Source organism: Sander lucioperca, chromosome 24, assembly GCF_008315115.2.
Source record: "Sander lucioperca isolate FBNREF2018 chromosome 24, SLUC_FBN_1.2, whole genome shotgun sequence".
NCBI lineage: Eukaryota > Metazoa > Chordata > Actinopteri > Perciformes > Percidae > Sander > Sander lucioperca.
In genome coordinates this window covers 2,057,043-2,076,040 of record NC_050196.1, presented here as the reverse complement: position 1 = coordinate 2,076,040, position 18,998 = coordinate 2,057,043, and the positions used below count along the sequence as shown (strand labels likewise).

Genomic DNA, 18,998 nt, shown 5'->3' with positions numbered 1-18,998 from the left:
AGAAGATCCTTCTTTGAATATTAGTGGCGATTGGCTGAAGGTAAACAGAGCATTAAATCCTGCAAAACTGTGGCAAAGCCAATATAGGGCGCGGGACAATGGCTTGGCCCGGCATCTCTGAGCCTTTGTTCTCGGCTTAACAAAAACTCTGCCGTCACACCGTTTTACCTCAATGCTGCCCTGTCGAAACGGCCATCAGGCCCATCAGAGCACATGCAAAGCTCAGGACGAGCGGGGAGGGAGGAGAGGAGGAATAAGACAGGGAGGAAATATAGAAGGGTGAGAGGGAAGAGAAAGATAAAGACAGAAGCAGGGGGAAATAAGAGGGTGGCAAAGTAAGTAAGTGCCAAAAGGTAAAAAGTAACAAGAGACGGAAGGCAGACAACGGAAGCATGGAAAGATAAGATAAAACATAGAAAAAAGGTGTGACAAGGACGAAACGAAAGAGAGATATGGGATTGAAGAAAAAGAGACTATTATGGGCTGTTAAAGGTGCAAAATAAACCCAGCTGGAATATGGACTTGCAGACAGTCAAAAGGGGGAAACAGATATGAACAAAAAACACGATACACACCTCTCCCCACTCAACCTTAATAAGAATATATAGCAGCTGTGAGGAGGGGTGGGGGTGGGTGGGGGGGACAGAGCGTTTTGAGCTTAGTGACGTGGCGGCGACAGAACTGGAGCAGCGAGATTCACTGAAAGTTTCATCACAACAGTCCTTATCTGCCTCCCCTCCGAGGGCCACGACGAGGTTCGGGAGGAAAGAAAAAAAAAGGAAAGAAATGGCACATCTGCGTCTGCTGTGACCTGTCTGTCTGCCAATTAGCATGTGTGTGAAGTGTGTGTGGAGTGTGTGTGGGGCCTGTGTACATCTGTGTGTGATATATATAGGGCTAAGTGTGTTTCTGCTTGTGTGCAAATGTGAGTATGTCTGGGTGTACATTTGTGTTCAAATATGCAAATCTGGACTGTGTACTGTAAGTGTGTGTGTGTGTGTGTGTGTGTGTGAGACATTGTGCGTGTCCACGTGTGTATGCAGAAGTGCATTCGCCTGGCCAACATGTGTGACTGTTTGCAAGTGTCAGCCATTTTCACATCGCTGGGGCATAAACGCTTGCTCGTAACCCCGCCGCTTCCACCGACCGGTGCCCTCCTAAAAAATTAAAGGCTCGCAAAAAACACGACTTCAACTTACTCTTCCCCCCCAGCTGGTAATTCATATTCATGGTAAGTTCCTAATAAAAAGGACACTTCTAGCTGAATATGCTTTATACACTGAAAAAACATTTTTCTTATGAGCAGAATCTTGCACGTCATGGCTCATCGGCAACGCTGCCACATAGTGATGATGCAGTTTGGGATTTGGCCCATACGTCGCAATAACACGGTCAAGGAGTCCACAGATGTTGGCAGAAGATAAAAAATCTAAAGTGGCAGTCATATTCCCGCTGATATGGTTCAGTCTACCTGGAAAAAACAAGCAAAACTGTGTCTTCTCTGGTTCAATTAGGGTCGATTTGAAACGGCCTTATTAGCACTTGACCCCAAAACTTGACTTTTACGATCACCATCTTGGATGTAGTTCAGGCGTCTGGTGTTGAGACTCGCCTGCCTCCAGTTGTGCCCCAACCCCTCTTTGTCTCCCCCACTGTCAGGGTTCTAGCCTGCCAATTTCCACTTGAAGCTTGACTGGGCCTGATTTGATGCAAACTACCTCGGGGTTGAGGTGGGGAGTCGCAGGGAGAGAGGAGGGAGGGTGGAAGGATGAGGGTGGGGGGGGGGCTGAAACTGATGAACAGTTATGTCAAGTCGATTTCGCACCGTTGGGAAAAGGTAACCTCTCCGTCAGGGGAGGACGAGATAAAGGTAACGCACAGAAAAAAAGGCAAAAGAAGACAAGGTTAGCAGAGTAGAAGGTGCTGGAGGAGGACGGGTGGGGTCTAGTGGGGGTTGGGGGGTTGGTGGGGGAGTGGGTGTGCACCCACCCTCTGCCGCTTCACGTCGCCTCCCTCTGCTTACCGCCCCGCGCAAAAACGCTAACTGTCAGTGCGAGTGCTAATTGCAGATATGCCAGTCTGCCATCATAATAAAATCAGAGGCAGGGCGGACATTAAGCATGGCTGGCTCATTTGTGAGACTGCTGAAAAAGGTAGCATAAATGAATATTTCATTACCTTAATTACTAAGGAATACTCCTTTCCGCCAGTCGTGGAACGAGTGTTGCTGTAACTAATTATGAAAAGTAATAACATTAGGGATACCGTGATTGCCAGTTTATAAGGCGGCGTCTGCTTGCTGTTGAGGTATAAACCATGTAGGGAAACATACGGCGAGGAGTGGAAGGAAGGAAGGAAGGAAGGAAGGAAGGAAGGAAGGAAGGAAGGGCTCGTTCTCGATCCAACCCACACATCTGCAAAAACGAGGGGTTTGCAGGGATGAATGGAGCTCTGATTATTTACCCAGGGATGCTTGGTTTTAACAGGAATGAAGGGGCTAAAAGGTTGGGAAACTCACTTGTTGTGTGTAAATGACAACTCTTTTGGAGCGCTTTAATACGTTTTCATTGCACACAAACCGAATATGAAAGGACACGTGCTACAGCTACCTGTACCATGTGCTATTTGACGAATCCTTCGCCACGCAGCCCTGAAGTACCTGCGCTTCCAAAAGGCCAGACTACAGCGAAGCGCCACAAGCTGCACATTTGCATCGCTTCATCATCCCTCAGAGTCTTTCGTGTCAGACACATGGCTCAATACCTCTGTCCGTTGTGCACCTCTGGCGGCCCGCGGGCACGTCCCATTGCCTGGCTGTAACGTATGACCACTGATAAGGTCGTAAAAGGGAGGGGTGTGAGAAAGAAGGCAGAGTACAAGGTTTTTGCTTTGATGGACATGCTAATTCCAATACCCCTAAGAAGTAAGAATAACAAAGTGGTGGGGAATTTATGTCAGGAATGCCAGAGCAAGACGGCCAGGCGATAAGGAAGTAGCTTCCCTTGGGTGGGGGAGAAGTAATTAGAGTGGGCTGACTGGTTAGATGACTGACTGGCTGGCTGGCTGGCGGGATGGATTGAGGGAAAGGGTGGACTGGAGGGACACAAAAAAAAAAAAAAGTTTCAAGGCAGAAAAGGTCCGAGAACGAACTTGACTGTTATGATAAGCTAAATCTGTCAGTATAGACTTTCTAGACTAGAATAGAACTCCCTCTAGTTATTCACGTCTACATTTTAGGCATCCAACAGAAAGCTTTGATGTTGCAACAGAACAAATTCTAATCTTTGTCTTTAAACCAAATTCCCCAGAGAAGTACACAAGGCCACAACCAAAAATCACTAAGAATATACTAGACATTTAGAGCTCAAGGATATAAAAAAAACAACCTCAAACCCACGGGGTCATAAAGCCTTGACCTAAACTAACGGCCAGGCTGTGTCTCGGGCTGAGTCACAGCCAAAATCTGAGCTCCAGTCTCCATAAATGGCCCAATCTTTGTCGTTTCCCACAAGGTTTCTAGGTCAGGAAATACCCATCCAACCGTCCGGCAGCCAAGGCTTTTTTCTCTCCAGCGATGCCGCTTGAATAGGAGCCATGAACCAAATTCAGCCACAACTTGTGTCCCATCACTCATCTTTAAACCCCCCCCCCAAAAAAACAAAAAACAAGGCGTCGATAGCCAAACTACAGCCACTGCCGCCACAAACCTCACTTTCATCACCTCATCATGCCTTTAAAAAAAAGTGGATCTATCCCCCCTGAAAATCTTCAGTGCCTTGTCCAAAACCAAAAGCCAAATCCTGGATTCTTGCTTTCTCACAAAACCAAAAAACTCCAACCACACAGAGCTCAACCCCTGTTAAACCCCCCCTCCCCAACCACCAGTCCTCCCAATGATTCATTTCCTGTCACGTATTAAACACACTTCCCTTAAATCTTTGACCTGCGGACTTGACCGCATCGCCTTTAAAATCCACACCCGAAACCGCAGCCTGACACCACGGAAAAGCATGTCTCCGCTGCAGCCTCAGCACCGATTGTTCGCGTGTCAGAAAGGCTGAGGACAGGCCTGTCGGTGCGATTACCCCCCCAACCCCACCCCACCCCGCTACCTGAGGAGGTGTTTGTTTGACATTCGCGTTTGACAGCGACGGGACACGAGGCGTTCGGGAGCGGGGGTGCTCCCTCTCCAGTCAGAACCCATTAACGCGTGAATTCACCTCTCAGACTTCTTTTTAACAGGGCCGACTCTGCTACACACATGACATTTAAAGGGGAAGATGTGCCCCCCCCTCCTCCTCCACCCTCCCTCCTTGTTTCAGTTCTCCTTGACTCACTCTTGCCAAAGGTTAAATGTATGTTTGAATAACAACGAATAGGGTGCCAGAGTTCAGTTTCTGACCATTTCCTCTTTTTTGCTGCAACCTCCGGTTAAGAAGGCGCTTGATCAACGGGCCGAGACGGAAGAAAAACGTTAGAAGTGAGCGAAATTTGTACAACCGCAAAATGACCTTAATTTTTGTCCCTGATCTCGCTCAGCAATCGGCTGCAATTAAATTGAAGTAACGCATCTGAACCTACTTCCTTCTTCGTTGAGATGCAAGGGGGGGGGATGAGCGGAGCACAAACGAAAGCAGACAAGTCCTCGTTAGACAAAAAAAAGGAAAAAGGTAACGAGAAAGGGGTGCACTTAGGTGGCGGAGAAGCGGGACACCTTCTGAATAATGAAGTGCGGTAGGAAAAGCGAGCCCTGATCAAATAGCATGTTCTATTATCCGGAATTAAAAGGTAAGGACGGTGTGCTGCAAAATGGGTTGAGGCGTGTGTGGAAAAGAGGGCCTAGATTTCCAGATGTCACCATGCCTTAATCTGCTGATCTGTTATTGATTGTTCCACGTTGGCCATGACCTTGCCAGAAGAGCTCTTCCAACCCGACAATCAAAAATACATCAAAGAGTGTGTGTGTGTGTGTGTGTGTGTTTCCCTAAATGTGCGTGTGTGCGTGTGTGTGCACACATGTGGCAGCAAGCGGCGCTTGCAGCTCAGCAACGCCAACATCAGAGCAGAAAAACTGGAGGCTGCTTTCAACACTTGTTTGCACAAAGGTGTCATCTCTGAAGCAGCTGCCGCAAAAAAATGAGAAAAGAAATGGGGGGGGGGGGGGGATCATTTTAATGGGCAATAGAGGTGATTACTTTCCTCCTTTTCATATGAAACATCATGATGCTGTGCCCTGCTTTACAGTTGACGGCAGTGATAAGTCTCTCACACACACACACACACACAGAGCAGGAATGCATTCACACGCAAGCGCGAAACCAGCTGTGATGTGTTTGTTCTTTTGATTTAATCTATATCTGTTCCTTAGTTGCTCTATTGAGACACAATCCTGTTTGTTAAAAGCACTTCATCAGACTTGACGGGTCTTTCCCTGCTGCGATCAATATGACTGAATTCTCTGAAGTGCAGAGAACATGAAAAATAACGATAGCGATTTATACACTCAAAAAGATTGGGACATGTTAACACAAATTCCTTCAAAAAGGCATAAATGTCTACAAACCCGAAATAAAACACGGTGAAATCATGAAAACATGCTTCCTGAAAGTGAAGCTACACACTGCAAAAGGTAAGCTTGGATTAAAGCTACATTTAATTTGTTGCCATCCAAACTGCTCTTCCAGCAGACGAGGATGCACATGCACACATATACCATTGTTAGGAAAAAGAAGGTGTTTTAAAAGTTGTTTTTTGCCCCCCCCCCCCTCCCCCTGCCATTTGATTATGAAATCTGAATGTTAGTTTACACCTGCTCAGCAACCTGTCGTCTGTCGCGCCCAGACTCCCTCGCAAATGGGAAAAGTCGACGCGTGGAAAATATCGAAAAAAAAAAATTACAGGCGAGATGCGGCACAGCGACTGAATAAGTGCAAACAGCAGGACGAGACGGAACGGATGGGCCAAATAAAGACTTTGCATTTTCACTTGAGAAAGACTCAAATGAGGCATGATATTTCAAAAAATGCATTTTCCCCTCCTACGCAATGCATAAAACATGCCAGCTTAGGGTAAAGAGTGTACACACGTAAATGAAAAAAGTCCAAATGCATGCAATTATTTGCCGGACCACTGAAGTTTCAATTTCGGTGTTTGCTTTTTGTCAAATCGCAAGGAGTGAAGGAAGAAAAACAAGAGAAAACAAGGGGATGAGACTCGGGAAGAGGAAGAGAAAAAAAAAGAAAAGAGAAAACAAGCAAGAAGGCATGAAATAAAGTCAGGGAAGCAGGAGAAAGACATCTGACTGCACTGAAACTTTACTTAGAGTAGCGTGTCGCAGAACAGGCGTACATCACAGGAAGGGGGGTGATACGACCTGTCAAATCCTGAGAGAAAGAAAGGATGGAGGAAGGTGGGTCAGAGTATGACAGGCAGAACGCCGCCCCCAGAAACACCTTTAAGTCTGTCACCTTTGCTCCATCACTCTCCATCTCTGCCTCTTTCACGCAATGTGTGTCCGAGCCGACTTCTGACAACCGCCGTGTCACCGAGACGGCTCTCTGTCTATTTTTCAACACTGCTCATACATATGACTCAGCAACAGGCCCAAGAACTACACTCATCCTTGACCGCTACGCAGCAGAGCCAAATTAGCTTCATTTAACTCAACAACTTAAATATCTCAAGTAGATACAGCAAAGCACTCCCTTCAGTTTCCGCCGGCTAAAAAAGGCAAGCAAAACCAGATTTTTTTTTTCTGAGGCAATTCCTTCTGGGGATGAAGCAGTTCAGATACAGTTCAGCCGCCGTGCAGTAAAAACTGTGACTTAAGCACGGCTTTTTTTATGATGCATATAAAAAAAATGCAAAGGATTAAGGTTAAATGCAGCCTGTGTCACCACGCTGTTTTGGACGATACATCATTATTGCCGTTTAAACATAAAGGGGAGTCACAGGGGCAGAGTTGGCTCACTATTGGCTGATTCATGCCTCGTGTTAGTCAGGCAACGGATCCCAGCCACCGCTCTCGCTTTCATCGTTCTTGGCAGTTGCAGTTGCTCAGTGTGTGTGTGTGTGTGTGTGTGCATCCCCCCCAAAATGCACTGTTACTTGCTGCCGTTTTTGCTTTTCCAAACCAACATGTCCCATCGCAAAAAAATCCCAAGAATTTGGAGTTACCAAAAGAACACTGAAAACCCAAGCACAAGCAATGCAGCTCAAAGCAGGTTTGGGGGATGGCCACAGAGGGGACGTACAAGCAGCAAAGAGTTGTCATACAAAGAGTTAACCCCCCCCCCAACACCACCACCCGATTTCTCCAAAGCACGGGTTAATATCATGGCTGCCTGGTAAGGCATTATCCAGAACCTCTCGGAACAAAAGGCCCCTTTTGCAAACAGACTCCTTCTTTCCCCCCAGTGTCCAAAGGTGTTTGCTGAAGTAAATCTGCCTAAATCCTGCGCAGCTTGGCCAGGAGGGAGGGAGGGAGGGAGGGAAGGTGTACCGATAATCCTTCTTCTTAACCAAAAAGAAAAAGAAAAAAGTTCAGGGAGAGGAAAAAGAAAGAGAAAGGGGAATAAAGAAAACTGGAATCCATCTCACATGATGCCATTTAAAGAGCTGAGGTACCCCCCCCCCCCCTCCATCTCCCCCATCTTTGCTTAAGATTTGCATACATCCAGCCTGGGAATGGGATGATAAAGATATCTTTGCTAATCACTATGATAAAGCGACACATAAACTGCATTGTGTATGTTTACATAAGGGGATGTGTGATGGTTTTTTAAATTCTTTTTCTCATAATAGCAGTGTATTAAAGAATTCAGGAAAGGCTCATTTCCAACGCAAAAAAAAAAAAAACATGGCAAAAAACGCCTCTTCCAAAAAGAGCAGCACAAAAGTGTGCTGGCAAATTAGCGGGTTTTTTTTGACATTGAAATCTACTAAAGAAGTTTGGGAAGCATGGTGAAGACACCTGCTCCTGACTCTTATCGCCTTCTTTAAGCACAATCCAATCGGTCGCAGCCAGGATTTTCTTCCTCTTCCTCTTCTTCTTCTTAAGTGTGAGTGGCCACGAATAGTGTGGGCATGCCATCTCGTAACACTATCTGTCTGTCAGGAGGGGGGGGGGCTGGGTCCCTGCTAGAGAAGGGAGGCTATAAAAGGCTTGTAACCAGGGGACGACCAACAAACAACCACAAACACCCTAGTTATTTCTCTCCACCACCCACCCACCCACCCTTTTCTGCCTCTCTCTCTCTCTCTCTCTCTCTCGATTTTTTTCTCCCTTCCTCTTCTTTTTTTCCTCCTCTCCTCTCTTGCTCTTCTTTTTTTTTTCGCCCCCCTTTTCATCTCAGGCCCTTTTTTCTGATGCTGAATGCAAATGTGTAGCCCTGCTGCTGGCGGCGAAAGGGGCTGAATTGTGATTAAGAGGGAGAAGAAGAAGAAGAAGAAGAAGAGGAGCTCCTTTCTTTGTTCCCCCCCCCGGGGGATGTTTACCAGGAGAGACACGGCGGATCAGATATGAAAGGCATTCAGGTCAGCATTGATGTGAGCGAAAGTGAAATGGTACCTAAGGCATTCCAAAGACCCGCGGTGTCAGGGGTCCGGGGCTCGCGGTGCCTCCGAGAGTGTGTGTTCTCTGGCCGCCAGGCGAAAAAAATATCTTCACACAAGCAGGGCGGTCGAGGAAGGAAGAATGAAAAAATAAAAATAAAAACTAAAAAGACGGAATAATAAAAAATTTAAAAAAAGAGGAGAATATGTGTCAAAAATATTTTTTTGGGAAGAGGAGGAGGGATGGATGAAAGTTTTCTGTCCAGTGTCCAGGATGATCATTAGTTTTCTTTTTCTTTTTTTTGGTGTGTGTGTGTGTGTGTGTGTGTGTGTGTTGAAGGGGGGGAGGGTGTGTGTACAGCCACAAGCCATGCTATTTGCTTTTATCTGCCTTATCAAAGCGTGGAAAAAAAAAAACTATGCATGTGTGTGTTGTGTGTGTGTGTGTGTGTGTGTGTGTGTGTGTGTGTGTGTGTGTGTGTGTGTGTGGAGCTGCTGTTGCTGAGCTACATTCCTGATTTAATTCCTTGTGGAAAGCACATATTAGAGGATTTGTTGAATAACGTATCAGCTTGAAAGCCAAAAGATATCACACTGCGACGACTGCATCTCTGTGACACACACACACACACACAATCAAATCAAATCAAATCGTGTGAATTACAATAACTATAAATACTGCGGGTCCTGTGGAAAAAATAAAATAAATAAAAAAGCTTCCCCTTTCCTTTCAGGAACGACACCGCTACCCAAAGGGAACATCCTTTTGCTCCTACTGTATATACCGACGCTATGCTTGAAATCACAACGATCTCGTAAGGGAAGTCCATTCATTTTTATGTGCTTGGCTATATACACTTGACTCACACACTTTGAGCAGATGGATATATTTAGCTCGTGACGACTGCAGCCGAGGGAGAGGAGAAAAAAAAAAAATAGAGTGATGCAAAAAAGCTACCGTACGCTCCGGAACAAAAATAATAAGGCCTCACACAGCACGCCAAAGTGCAATGTGTAGTTGTGACAGGACAAATATGCCTCCTTATTAGCCTGCATTGAGGGAAAACCTGCTAGCCATTTTACATGGGGGGGTAATTGGAAATGTGTCTATTTGGATTCAAGCATAGGGCCGATGTTATAAAAAAAATAAAAATACTCCAGGAAGATTCATCCACCGGCTATCAGCGGGGTCTGTTCACCACGACACTCCCCCACAACCCCCCTCCCTGCTGCAGACTCAGACGCCTATAATATCTCACAGTAATTATTTCACTTGCTTAAACAAAATAATCCTTCATTTCCCTTCAACATGAATGCACTGCAAAAACACTTTCTCCTCAGCTTCTTCCCTACAGAAGAAGAAAAAAAGCCATCAGGAGTGCAAGGTGTCTGCTTTTGGCTGCTCCACACAATTGCCAACCCGTATGGGAATGGCAGCTAGTGAATGGCTCGGCGGACGACCCACCCCCCCGCCCCCCGCCACTATTGACGGTATAAACATGTAAATGAAACACATTACCGCTGACAATCAATTGTCCGCGAGCACCCTGCGAAACCTGCCCTCCTCTTCTCTTCTTCCTTCTTTACCAGCCCCCCCACACCCACCCCCCACCCAACCCATTCCCCCCTTTGCTCTGTGACGATGGCAAAAAAAGTTGCCCCTACCTTGATAGAGGGAAAATCTAGGAGAAGAAGCAGAAAGGGAGGGAGGGAGGTTGGTAGATGGGACATGGCAGGAAAGATGAGGGGGGGGGGGGGTTAGAGAAGAAGGCGAAAAAGAAGAGGAAGAAAGGGAGCACCTTTTCTTGCCCCCCCCCCCCTTATTCTCTACCGTGTTAGCTGCGAATACAATTTTTTTTTTTTTAAAAGGCAGAGGAATAATAGAGATGGACAAATTGTTTAGACTGGCAGAAATCTGGCATTGTCTGAGACTGAAAGCACCCCTCCCCCCACCCCCACCCCCAACACACACAAACACACTTATATACAAACACCCTTTCCCCCTATTTTTCCATGAAGCGTGAATCTGTGATAACCACATTCAGACTTATTATATCAAACTCCAGCTGCAGCAGAGAGAGATAGAGAAAGAGGGGGGGGGGGGGGGCGGACGGACGGACTGGCCTCGTCTTTTTGCTTCTACTTTTGCTGCTGCTGCTTCCGATTATGTAATCGGTGCATTTACCGAGGGTATGTCCCGACAATGTGATGTCATCCGGGGTACGAAGAAAGAAAACAAAAACCTGCTGCAAATCCAACATTTTAACCAAACATCTGTATTTCCTTCTTCCATCTTTTTCTTTTGCCAGACAAAAGCCGCCACAGTTTGATGCAAAGAGTCTGTGTAACATCCAAATCAGAAAACAACATGATTACAAAGCAGTCAGTTTTTTTTCTTCCCCCCCACTTCTAAAAAAGGGGCATGTTTTCGATGCGTATGCTGGTTGAGCAATACAAAAATAAAGGACAGGTGTGCGAGTGCTTTTTTTCCTGTTAGGCGCTCACAGCTGGATGTGAGAAGCCAACACCTGGCGAGGGCCAAACTCTCAAACACTTCACGCTGCCGAGATCAAGTTTCACACCAGGAGAGGAGAAGGGGTTTTTATAGCGGGGTTTGACAGCGGGGGGAAATGGGGATGATAACACATGTAATTTCTCAGGTTTTTGTTGCTTTTGAATTTTTTTGTCGCTGCCATATCAGAGTCTATCAGCTGGAAGACAGAGGCTTCACAGCGGCGGTGTGCAGGAGGTTGGGATGGGGATGGGGAGGGGGATAAGTCATGAACTGTGGTTTAAATACCACGCGACAGGCTGGGCACTGAGTGAGCCAAAGCTACTGTAGCACCTCCAACCCTGAAGGCCAACAGTCATCTGGATGAGAATGTCATTGGTTCGACAACTTAGTGGGAAAACGCCTCATTAATACTAATTGGCACAAATGCTGAAAATGCTCCTTCCATTTTGGAAAAAAAAAAGAGAGAGAGAAATGATCCGAACAATTCCAGTTATCCTATCTGTGAGGGTGCATCAAATGAACAATTGTATCAGATATCAAAATATAGCAACACTGAGCCACAATTGCTTAATTAAAATATAAAAACTAAACCACACGTGAAACATTTTTTTTTTTAAAGAGAAATAATTACAGGTGGCACGCAAATTATAATTTACATCTAAGCATGCTGGCTTACACACACACACACACACACACACACACACACACAGAAGAGCCAATCGGAGAAATTAAGCTGTAATTGTACCGATTTTCATATTTGTGTATATTCATCTGATTTGTTGGTTAAGGGAAGGATGAGGGAGTCTGTGTGCATCCGCCCTCCATCTGGCTCAAATTTTTTGATAAACTGGGTCTGCGTGTGCTGCATTTTTTGGTGCATTGGAGGCAGGTTTTTTTTTTATGGTCTGTTTTGCCGGCCGGCCGGCCGACGCTCACTTTCGCCCCTGCCCTGCCATCCCTCCACAGAGCCAGGCAGGAAGAGGATAGAGAGAGAGGCAGAGAGAGAGAGAGAGTGGCCAAGCCTCAATAAGCCTCTGCATTCCCAGGGGGGGGGAGGATGGGGGGTAGGGGGAGTGAGGAGAGGAGAGGAGGGAAGTAGGGGGGTCATCAGACAGAGCTAGTTGTTATGAAAGAAAAAGAGAAAGAAAAAGGGGGGACTCAAATCTCACAATTTAAAAAAAAAACTAGAATAATCATATCTGTTTTAAATGATGCACATTATAACCGGGTGAGACATTTGTATAGGGAGATAAAAATATTCCTCGCACACTGCCAAAGCTCGCCGTCTCTTGTCAGGTTTTAAAGGTGTGAAAATTATATTTGCTTTGCTAATATTATTTTACCAAATGCTGCCGTTTGGTACATAAAAGCCAAGACAGGTTTTCTCCCACTCAACCCCCCCCCCCAAAACCAAATTACAAAACAGGTGGCCACAGCTAAACAGGCTGTCATATCTCTAAATGTGTCTTATTATTGTATTTTCCCCTTTAAGTATGAATACTGCAAATGTGTGTGTATATATATATATATATATATATATATATATATATATATATATATATATTGGAGCAAAAAAATATATGCTCCGGCTCCACTGTTATGCTCCCGTTCTATTTAGTGTGGAACAAAATGCTTGTCTGCTATTGATTGTATGCAATCAATAAATGAAATCTGATCTAGATAAATAACCTGTGGGGGCAGAGAGTAAAAAAAAAAACTGTTGTGAAGTAAGCAAATGAAAACCTATAGTCTGAGCAGCTGAATCACTGCACGCACGCACAAGCACACGCACACGCACACACAGCTTCAGTTCGCCTGTGTTATATGCAATAATCAGGAATAACGGGGCCAGGAAATGTCACTGCAGATTTGCCTCTTTCTTGTGGGAAACAGTGCAGTCAAATGGAGAGAGAAAACCCTACAAATCTCCACCTCCTGCACTCCAGTCCAGACCCAATTAATGTCCAGCATTTATTGGACATGTCATCCTATTTATACATGAAGCCTATATGATGCCTCCACTGCCTATTAACTTAGTGGCAAAAGGCAAGCAAAAAAGCGCACAGGATTCTTTTCAAAACTAAAGCAACAACAGAATGCCTTCTCCCCTGTGAATTATTTCACCCACTCAGCTTGTCCCGGAAAACAGCTACAATATAGGGGGGGGGATGACAAATCACTTGAAAATGTGTCTTATGGAGGTGATGTACAGGCCTATATGAAGAGAGAAAGACAGCACGGCTAACGCACGGATCAAAATCAAAATCAAAACTCATAGTCACAAGATTGGACTTATGTACACCGAGCAGCATGAGCCAGCTCCGGCCAGCAAGGGTCTGAGTGACCGTTCCACATGCACTCACACACACACACACACACACACACACACACACACACACACACACACACACACACACCCCATGGCGGATTTTGTCCCGGCAAGAAACCAGCCGGTACCGCTACGCTTCCAACTTTCAAAAACATCCACAAGTTCACTACTAACCTCTTCGCAAACCCTTCACTAAAATAAACCCCACTGACAACACACATTTTAAAACCGCTATTATAACTCTTTTTGTAAGATTCCAAAATGCTCGAGTTGGGGGTGCAACCTGCGAAGCATCTACGCACAGTTTGTCCCCGGATAGCGGTCCCCTTTCTCCCTGCGTAAAAAGGGTCCAAAGGCAGATATGCGCACCAGCCGCGGCGGACCTTCACACACACCCCGAACCGCAGTGGAAGCCTTCAAACCCAGGCGTACATCCAAAGATATCGACCCCCCTCCCCCCCCCCCACCCGGCCCCCCACATCCTCCACCCCCAGACCGAGTGCTTGGTTTGTCTCCCTCTCCCGTGATTTTCTTACCGTTTTTCCGTCTCGGGTTGGCTTGTTTTCGCCTCTTACACCTGGGGCCATCCGCCATGATCTCTTGCTTCATTGATAAGTGTGTGTGTGTGGGGGGGGGGAATCAGATGGCAGCTCGCATGGACTCGATTCCTTGATTTCAGCTTGATATCTGACGGGAAACACACACACACACACACACACACACACACACAGCAACACCAACAATGTGGGTATTAGCGAGGAGATCCACTTGCGCCGAACGCGTGACAAGAAACAGCAAATGGAACTTGGATGGAGCGACAGATTGTAAAACAGAAAAAGAAAAAGGAAAAAAAGAGCCGTGCATGGGTGAAAGTATGAGAAGCAGCGGCGAGGGCATCCATGTCCATCTAATTTGGATTTTCAGACATTAAAGAGCAAAGCGAACGGCAGCAGTAGGAAGGGAATTGTAATTTCTCTTATTAGGCGAAAAACCACAATTCCTTTTTTTTTGCCAGTGAAGACTGACGCGAGAGCATCTATTGTTAGGCTATTTCATTCAGAAAAGTTTCACAAGCCGGGTTTGTATTTGGCTTCACTTTTTAAGAAATCCATCTTTTCAAGCCTACTTGGTCTATTTCCATTCAAATGTCCACATGCAGGATTTGTTCACGTTTTTGTTGTGTGTGGCGTTTTCAGTCCGGGGTTTGAAAAAACCGAAGGTCGAAACAGGTTAATAGCCTAAATCACATTTCTGTCATATTTTTTGTAGGGTCAAATCCGGAGCTTACACGTTCTGAACGGCAAACAAGCGAGACTGTCGAGCCTCGAACAGCTTTTGGAATAAAGCCTCCGCTGCTGTGGTCTCATTCAAAGTCATACAACTTCAATAAACACTTGGGTTTCGCTTGACAGAATTACACTTCTAGCTTCTTCTTTTTTTTTTTTTTTAATAAACTGAATCCGAAGCCCTCCTTGTCGACAGTTAATAAATAACAGATGGGGAATAATTGTTAAAATGTGCCAAATGACTCCGGACTGTAAGGGGGGAAACAAATAAAATCTTAAAAGGCACAAATGGCGCATAAACAAAAGCGACAAGGTTCAAATCGCCTGTGTGTGTGTGTGTGTGTGTGTGTGGGATGTTCGGATCGCCAGCCCATTTATCAGCGCAAATACCGTTATTAGGATTAAGTGAATATTGACAAGAAGGTTTCGGTTTGTTTAGGTAACTTGGACGTTTAGCTCAATGATATAGCTATAAATAAATATATAATAGAAGCTGAAGAGACTAAAGAAGGAAAAACCGAGATGCATATCGTCCTTTTTTTCCTCCCAAGGATAGCGGTGTTGTGCAGCGCCAAACTCCCCGCAAAAAGGCACATTTTCCCCGGCTGTCAGGAACCCACAGGACGCCGCTGCATCACGGAGGTAAAAAAAAAAAAAAAAAAAAAAATTAAAGAGGAAAAAAGAAGAAGTAGAAAAAAAATCTCAAAACAAACGCACCTAATTCCACCTGCGCAGGTAAAGGCAAAGTTAAGCTCCAACTCTGACGCGGGGCGCGCGGAAGTTTATTGTCCAACATTTTCGCCGAAAAAACGCCAGAAATAATAATAAAAAAAAAAAAAAAAAACAAAGTGAGGAGGCAACATACCTTGCGTTTTTTGGTTTTTAAAGAAGGTGTCTTGCTTGGATATAGGAGTCGCGAGGAGGGATGATACTGCAGCGCGTTGTCGGTGAGCGGATCCTTTTCCACCGGTGATAATACAGCCTTAGAAATAAAGCCTTAGAAATAGTTTGGGAGGGAGGGAGGGACCGCTATTCCTGCTAGGGCAGGTTTACAACTGATGTCTTACACCCACTCCAGGAAACAAACCTGGGTAGGGACTGACGTGTTACGCCTCTTCTAATGACATTTTTTTTTCTTTCCACCTCCTTTTCTTCGCCGTGCAACACAGAGGAAGAAGCCCCCTGAAACGCACGCCACCTATCTTCACGGGAGGGGATAATTGAGGAGAGCCAAACGTGAGCATCTTCTGGGTTGAACGTGAAGTTTTCTCTCTCTCTCTCTCTCTCTCTCTCTCTCTCTCTCTCTCTCTCTCTCTCTCTCTCTCCCCCCCCATCTTACCGCTCCTCTTTGCTTTCCCTCTCTCTCTCTCTCTCTCTCTCTCTCTCTCCATCTCTTCTCTTTTTGAGTGAAACCAACTATGTCGGGCTTCGACGCGGAGCAAAGAACAGGCGACAGTGTGTTTTTTCCTCTCTCTTTCTCCTTGTGAATGTGTGTGCGTGTGCGTGTGTGTTAGTGTAGAAAAGGGGGAGAAACTTGGAGCGCGTTCACGCCGGCCCGCAATCATGTAAGGATTTTTTTTTATTTATATATATATATATATATATATATATATATATATATATATATATATATATATATATATATATATATATATATTTCTATTTCCACTCCGTTTAATTTGCAGAAATGGCAGGGTTGCTATACGGCAGGACGGGGAGGCTATTCCACATTTTCTTCATTATTGTAATTGGCTGCGACTGCAAAAGGTTTGGGGATGCTCGGCTTTTTATCTACGCTGCAAAAAATATCCGTATGGACATAGTCATTTAGTTAAAACCTTGTTGTTGTTGTTTTTGCTTAGAAATCAGTGGTGTGTGATGACAGCTCCACTTGGTTCCATTACACACGGGCGTTTTATTACATTGGCCATGATTTACTTCATGTCAAGAGTTAGATGTGCTGTAATGTGTTTTTTTTAAAGAAATTATTGGGAGAAAAATGAAAACAAAAAAAGCTTTTGGGAAACAGAATTGGCAGAATGTGTGTCCTCTGCTTTTGTGGGGAAAATTAACATTGCAAAGGTAAAAAAAAACCAACAACAACAAATCACTTTAGATGGACTTTTAGTTTGTTTTTGCAGAGTAAATCACTGTTGTTTTATGTACTTGCCTACATCACTGCCTTTGTCTGCATGTTAACTCCACATACAGTCACACTTTGGAGGGGGGAGAGAAATAACTGTATTCATTATTCTTTGCATCTCCTTCTTAGTCCATTCTTCAATTGCAGCCCCCTAACGAAAACCATCCAAAGTGAAGTGGGAGATCAGACAGCTTGCACAAAGTGTGTAACCCAGCAGTGACAGAGACGACCGCAGCCTCTGCCTCTGTAGGAATATTCCAATGATAGGCCACTAAAGGAGCTGGGGGAAAAAAAATACCATAAAGTACAATAAAGTGACGGTAAAGTTACTACAGAGAGCAGCAGCCGCACTGCGAGTCCCTGCAGGAATATTACAGGACTATCACCGGGGGTATTCCAGGATTATTACAGGGATTTTTTTTTTTTTCCCGTCCTGGACTCCACTTTAACAGGATGAATCTCGAATTTATTAAAGAAGTCAACCATCTCAGCCATGTCTGACTTGCCAGAGAGGGAGAGAGAGGGGAGAGAGAGGGAGAGAGAGAGAGAGAGAGAGAGAGAGAGAGAGAGATGGAAGCTCCACCTTTGCAGCTCTGTGATTGGTTATGTAAATAAAGCATTATTTTGTGTCCTGTCTGTCCTCCTGCAGTTCGCCACTGTATGGCTAATTAAATCATCAATCAAGGGGCTGAACTGGTTGTTGCCCCCCCCCCTCCCTATACCACCCACCACCCCGCCCCCCCCCAAAAAAAAAAGAAAAAAAGAAAGCCAATCAGATGCAGCTAAAAGACATCTCAGACCAACAGAATCGTAGGTAGCTTTCTGGTAGGAATTTGTATATAAACGGTTTGATTTTTTACTGTTTTTGTGTAACACCACTTATGTTTTTTATTATTATTATTATCATCATACCATTAACAGTACTAATCATTTGTATTTTTATTATAATCATTACAATTATCATCATCATAGAAGTATTCCATAACTTGTCTGCATGGATCCGGAGGACTCAAATGCCAAATGGAGTTTTTTTGTTTTGTTTTTGGTAAGTTTACTTTTTTTTCTCTTTAGTATATGAATCATTTCCATCATGCAATGTGGTCTTTTTTTGTCTCTTCTTCTTCTTATCAAAAAAAAACAAGAGGAGGGAGGTCAGACGCTCCTGTTTTTCCTCGGGTCGGAAGTGGATCCAGTCCTGGGTGAATTATTGTCATGCGTAATTTACTGCCACGGTGCTTGCATGTAAACGAAGCAGTCCGGCACCCTCTCTCTCTCTCTCTCTCCCACACACACACACACACACACACACACACACACACACACACACACACACACATTTGAACCGTAGCTCCAACTCTGTGTCCCATTCACCCAAGCGAGTTTGGAGTGGCAACTCTCGCCTTCTATTTTTTTTTTTTTACACACACACACACACACACACACACACACACACAGGCTCTCCTTCGTGGGGCTCCACATATTCACCGTGAAAATGGATTACAGTCGGTGTGTGACCTATAGGGGGACCTTGTGCTTAATGAATATATTGATTTAAATGGGGGGGGGGGGCACTTTTAGTTTCACATTAAAAGTGCAACGTGTTGATGCACTGTGCGAGTGAATTAACTATTAAGGCAATTTGTAATGTTTGGGAGAAATTGTTATTCACGAGGTTGATTGTCAACTAAAACATGCTGACCGATTTGTAATGATTGAAATCATTTGGAATGAATTGTGTGTTTTTTTCATTATTGTATTGCTCGGTGCATGTTGTTCTCTCTTCTGTGTTTGTATGTGTTTTTAATTTTTTATTTCTCTGAATAAAGATTTGAAGCTTTTTTTGCAGCACACTATCTGCCCCGGCTTTTTTTTTGTGAAGTTGAAATGTTGCCCCAGAAAAGAAGAAAAAAAAAAAATCAATAAGTGGAAATTCACTTGGGTTTAATGGTTTTTAATGTCCAACACCTAAATTGGAGCTGTGCAGTTCTGCAGCTGTCTGCCTCAGGCATGACTACTGATTACCAAGATTATAATCCTAATTTTCTCTCTCGCTCTCTGCCTCAGTGGGTGTGTGTGTGTGTGTGTGTGTGTGTGTGTGTGGGCCATGTTTAGTTTCTTTGACACAGTAAAAAACAGATTGACTGCAAACACAGCGGTGCAGTGGGTTGTACT

General features: G+C 44.8%; 1 protein-coding gene and 1 long non-coding RNA gene across 6 annotated transcripts in view; one reads left to right on the top strand and one right to left on the bottom strand.

Moving 5' to 3' along the window:
- Positions 1-18,998, bottom strand: part of zeb2b (zinc finger E-box binding homeobox 2b) — a 107,985-nt gene that overhangs the window by 77,596 nt on the left and 11,391 nt on the right. For 2 of the 5 annotated variants that reach the window (XM_031297789.2, XM_031297791.2), the window contains exons 1-2: positions 15,549-15,996; positions 13,934-14,084 (exon numbers count right to left, since the gene is read on the bottom strand). In XM_031297789.2, coding sequence (XP_031153649.1) covers positions 13,934-14,006 — 73 coding nt within the window. In that variant the 5' untranslated portion in view covers positions 14,007-14,084; positions 15,549-15,996. Of the gene's footprint in view, positions 1-13,933; positions 14,085-15,548; positions 15,997-18,998 lie in introns of those variants that run through there. The other 3 variants (XM_031297793.2, XM_031297795.2, XM_031297790.2) reach the window with 2 other exon arrangements.
- Positions 16,326-18,664, top strand: LOC118494453. Its single transcript, XR_004896588.1, has 2 exons — positions 16,326-17,871; positions 17,969-18,664. It is a non-coding gene; the product is annotated as an uncharacterized LOC118494453 (long non-coding RNA).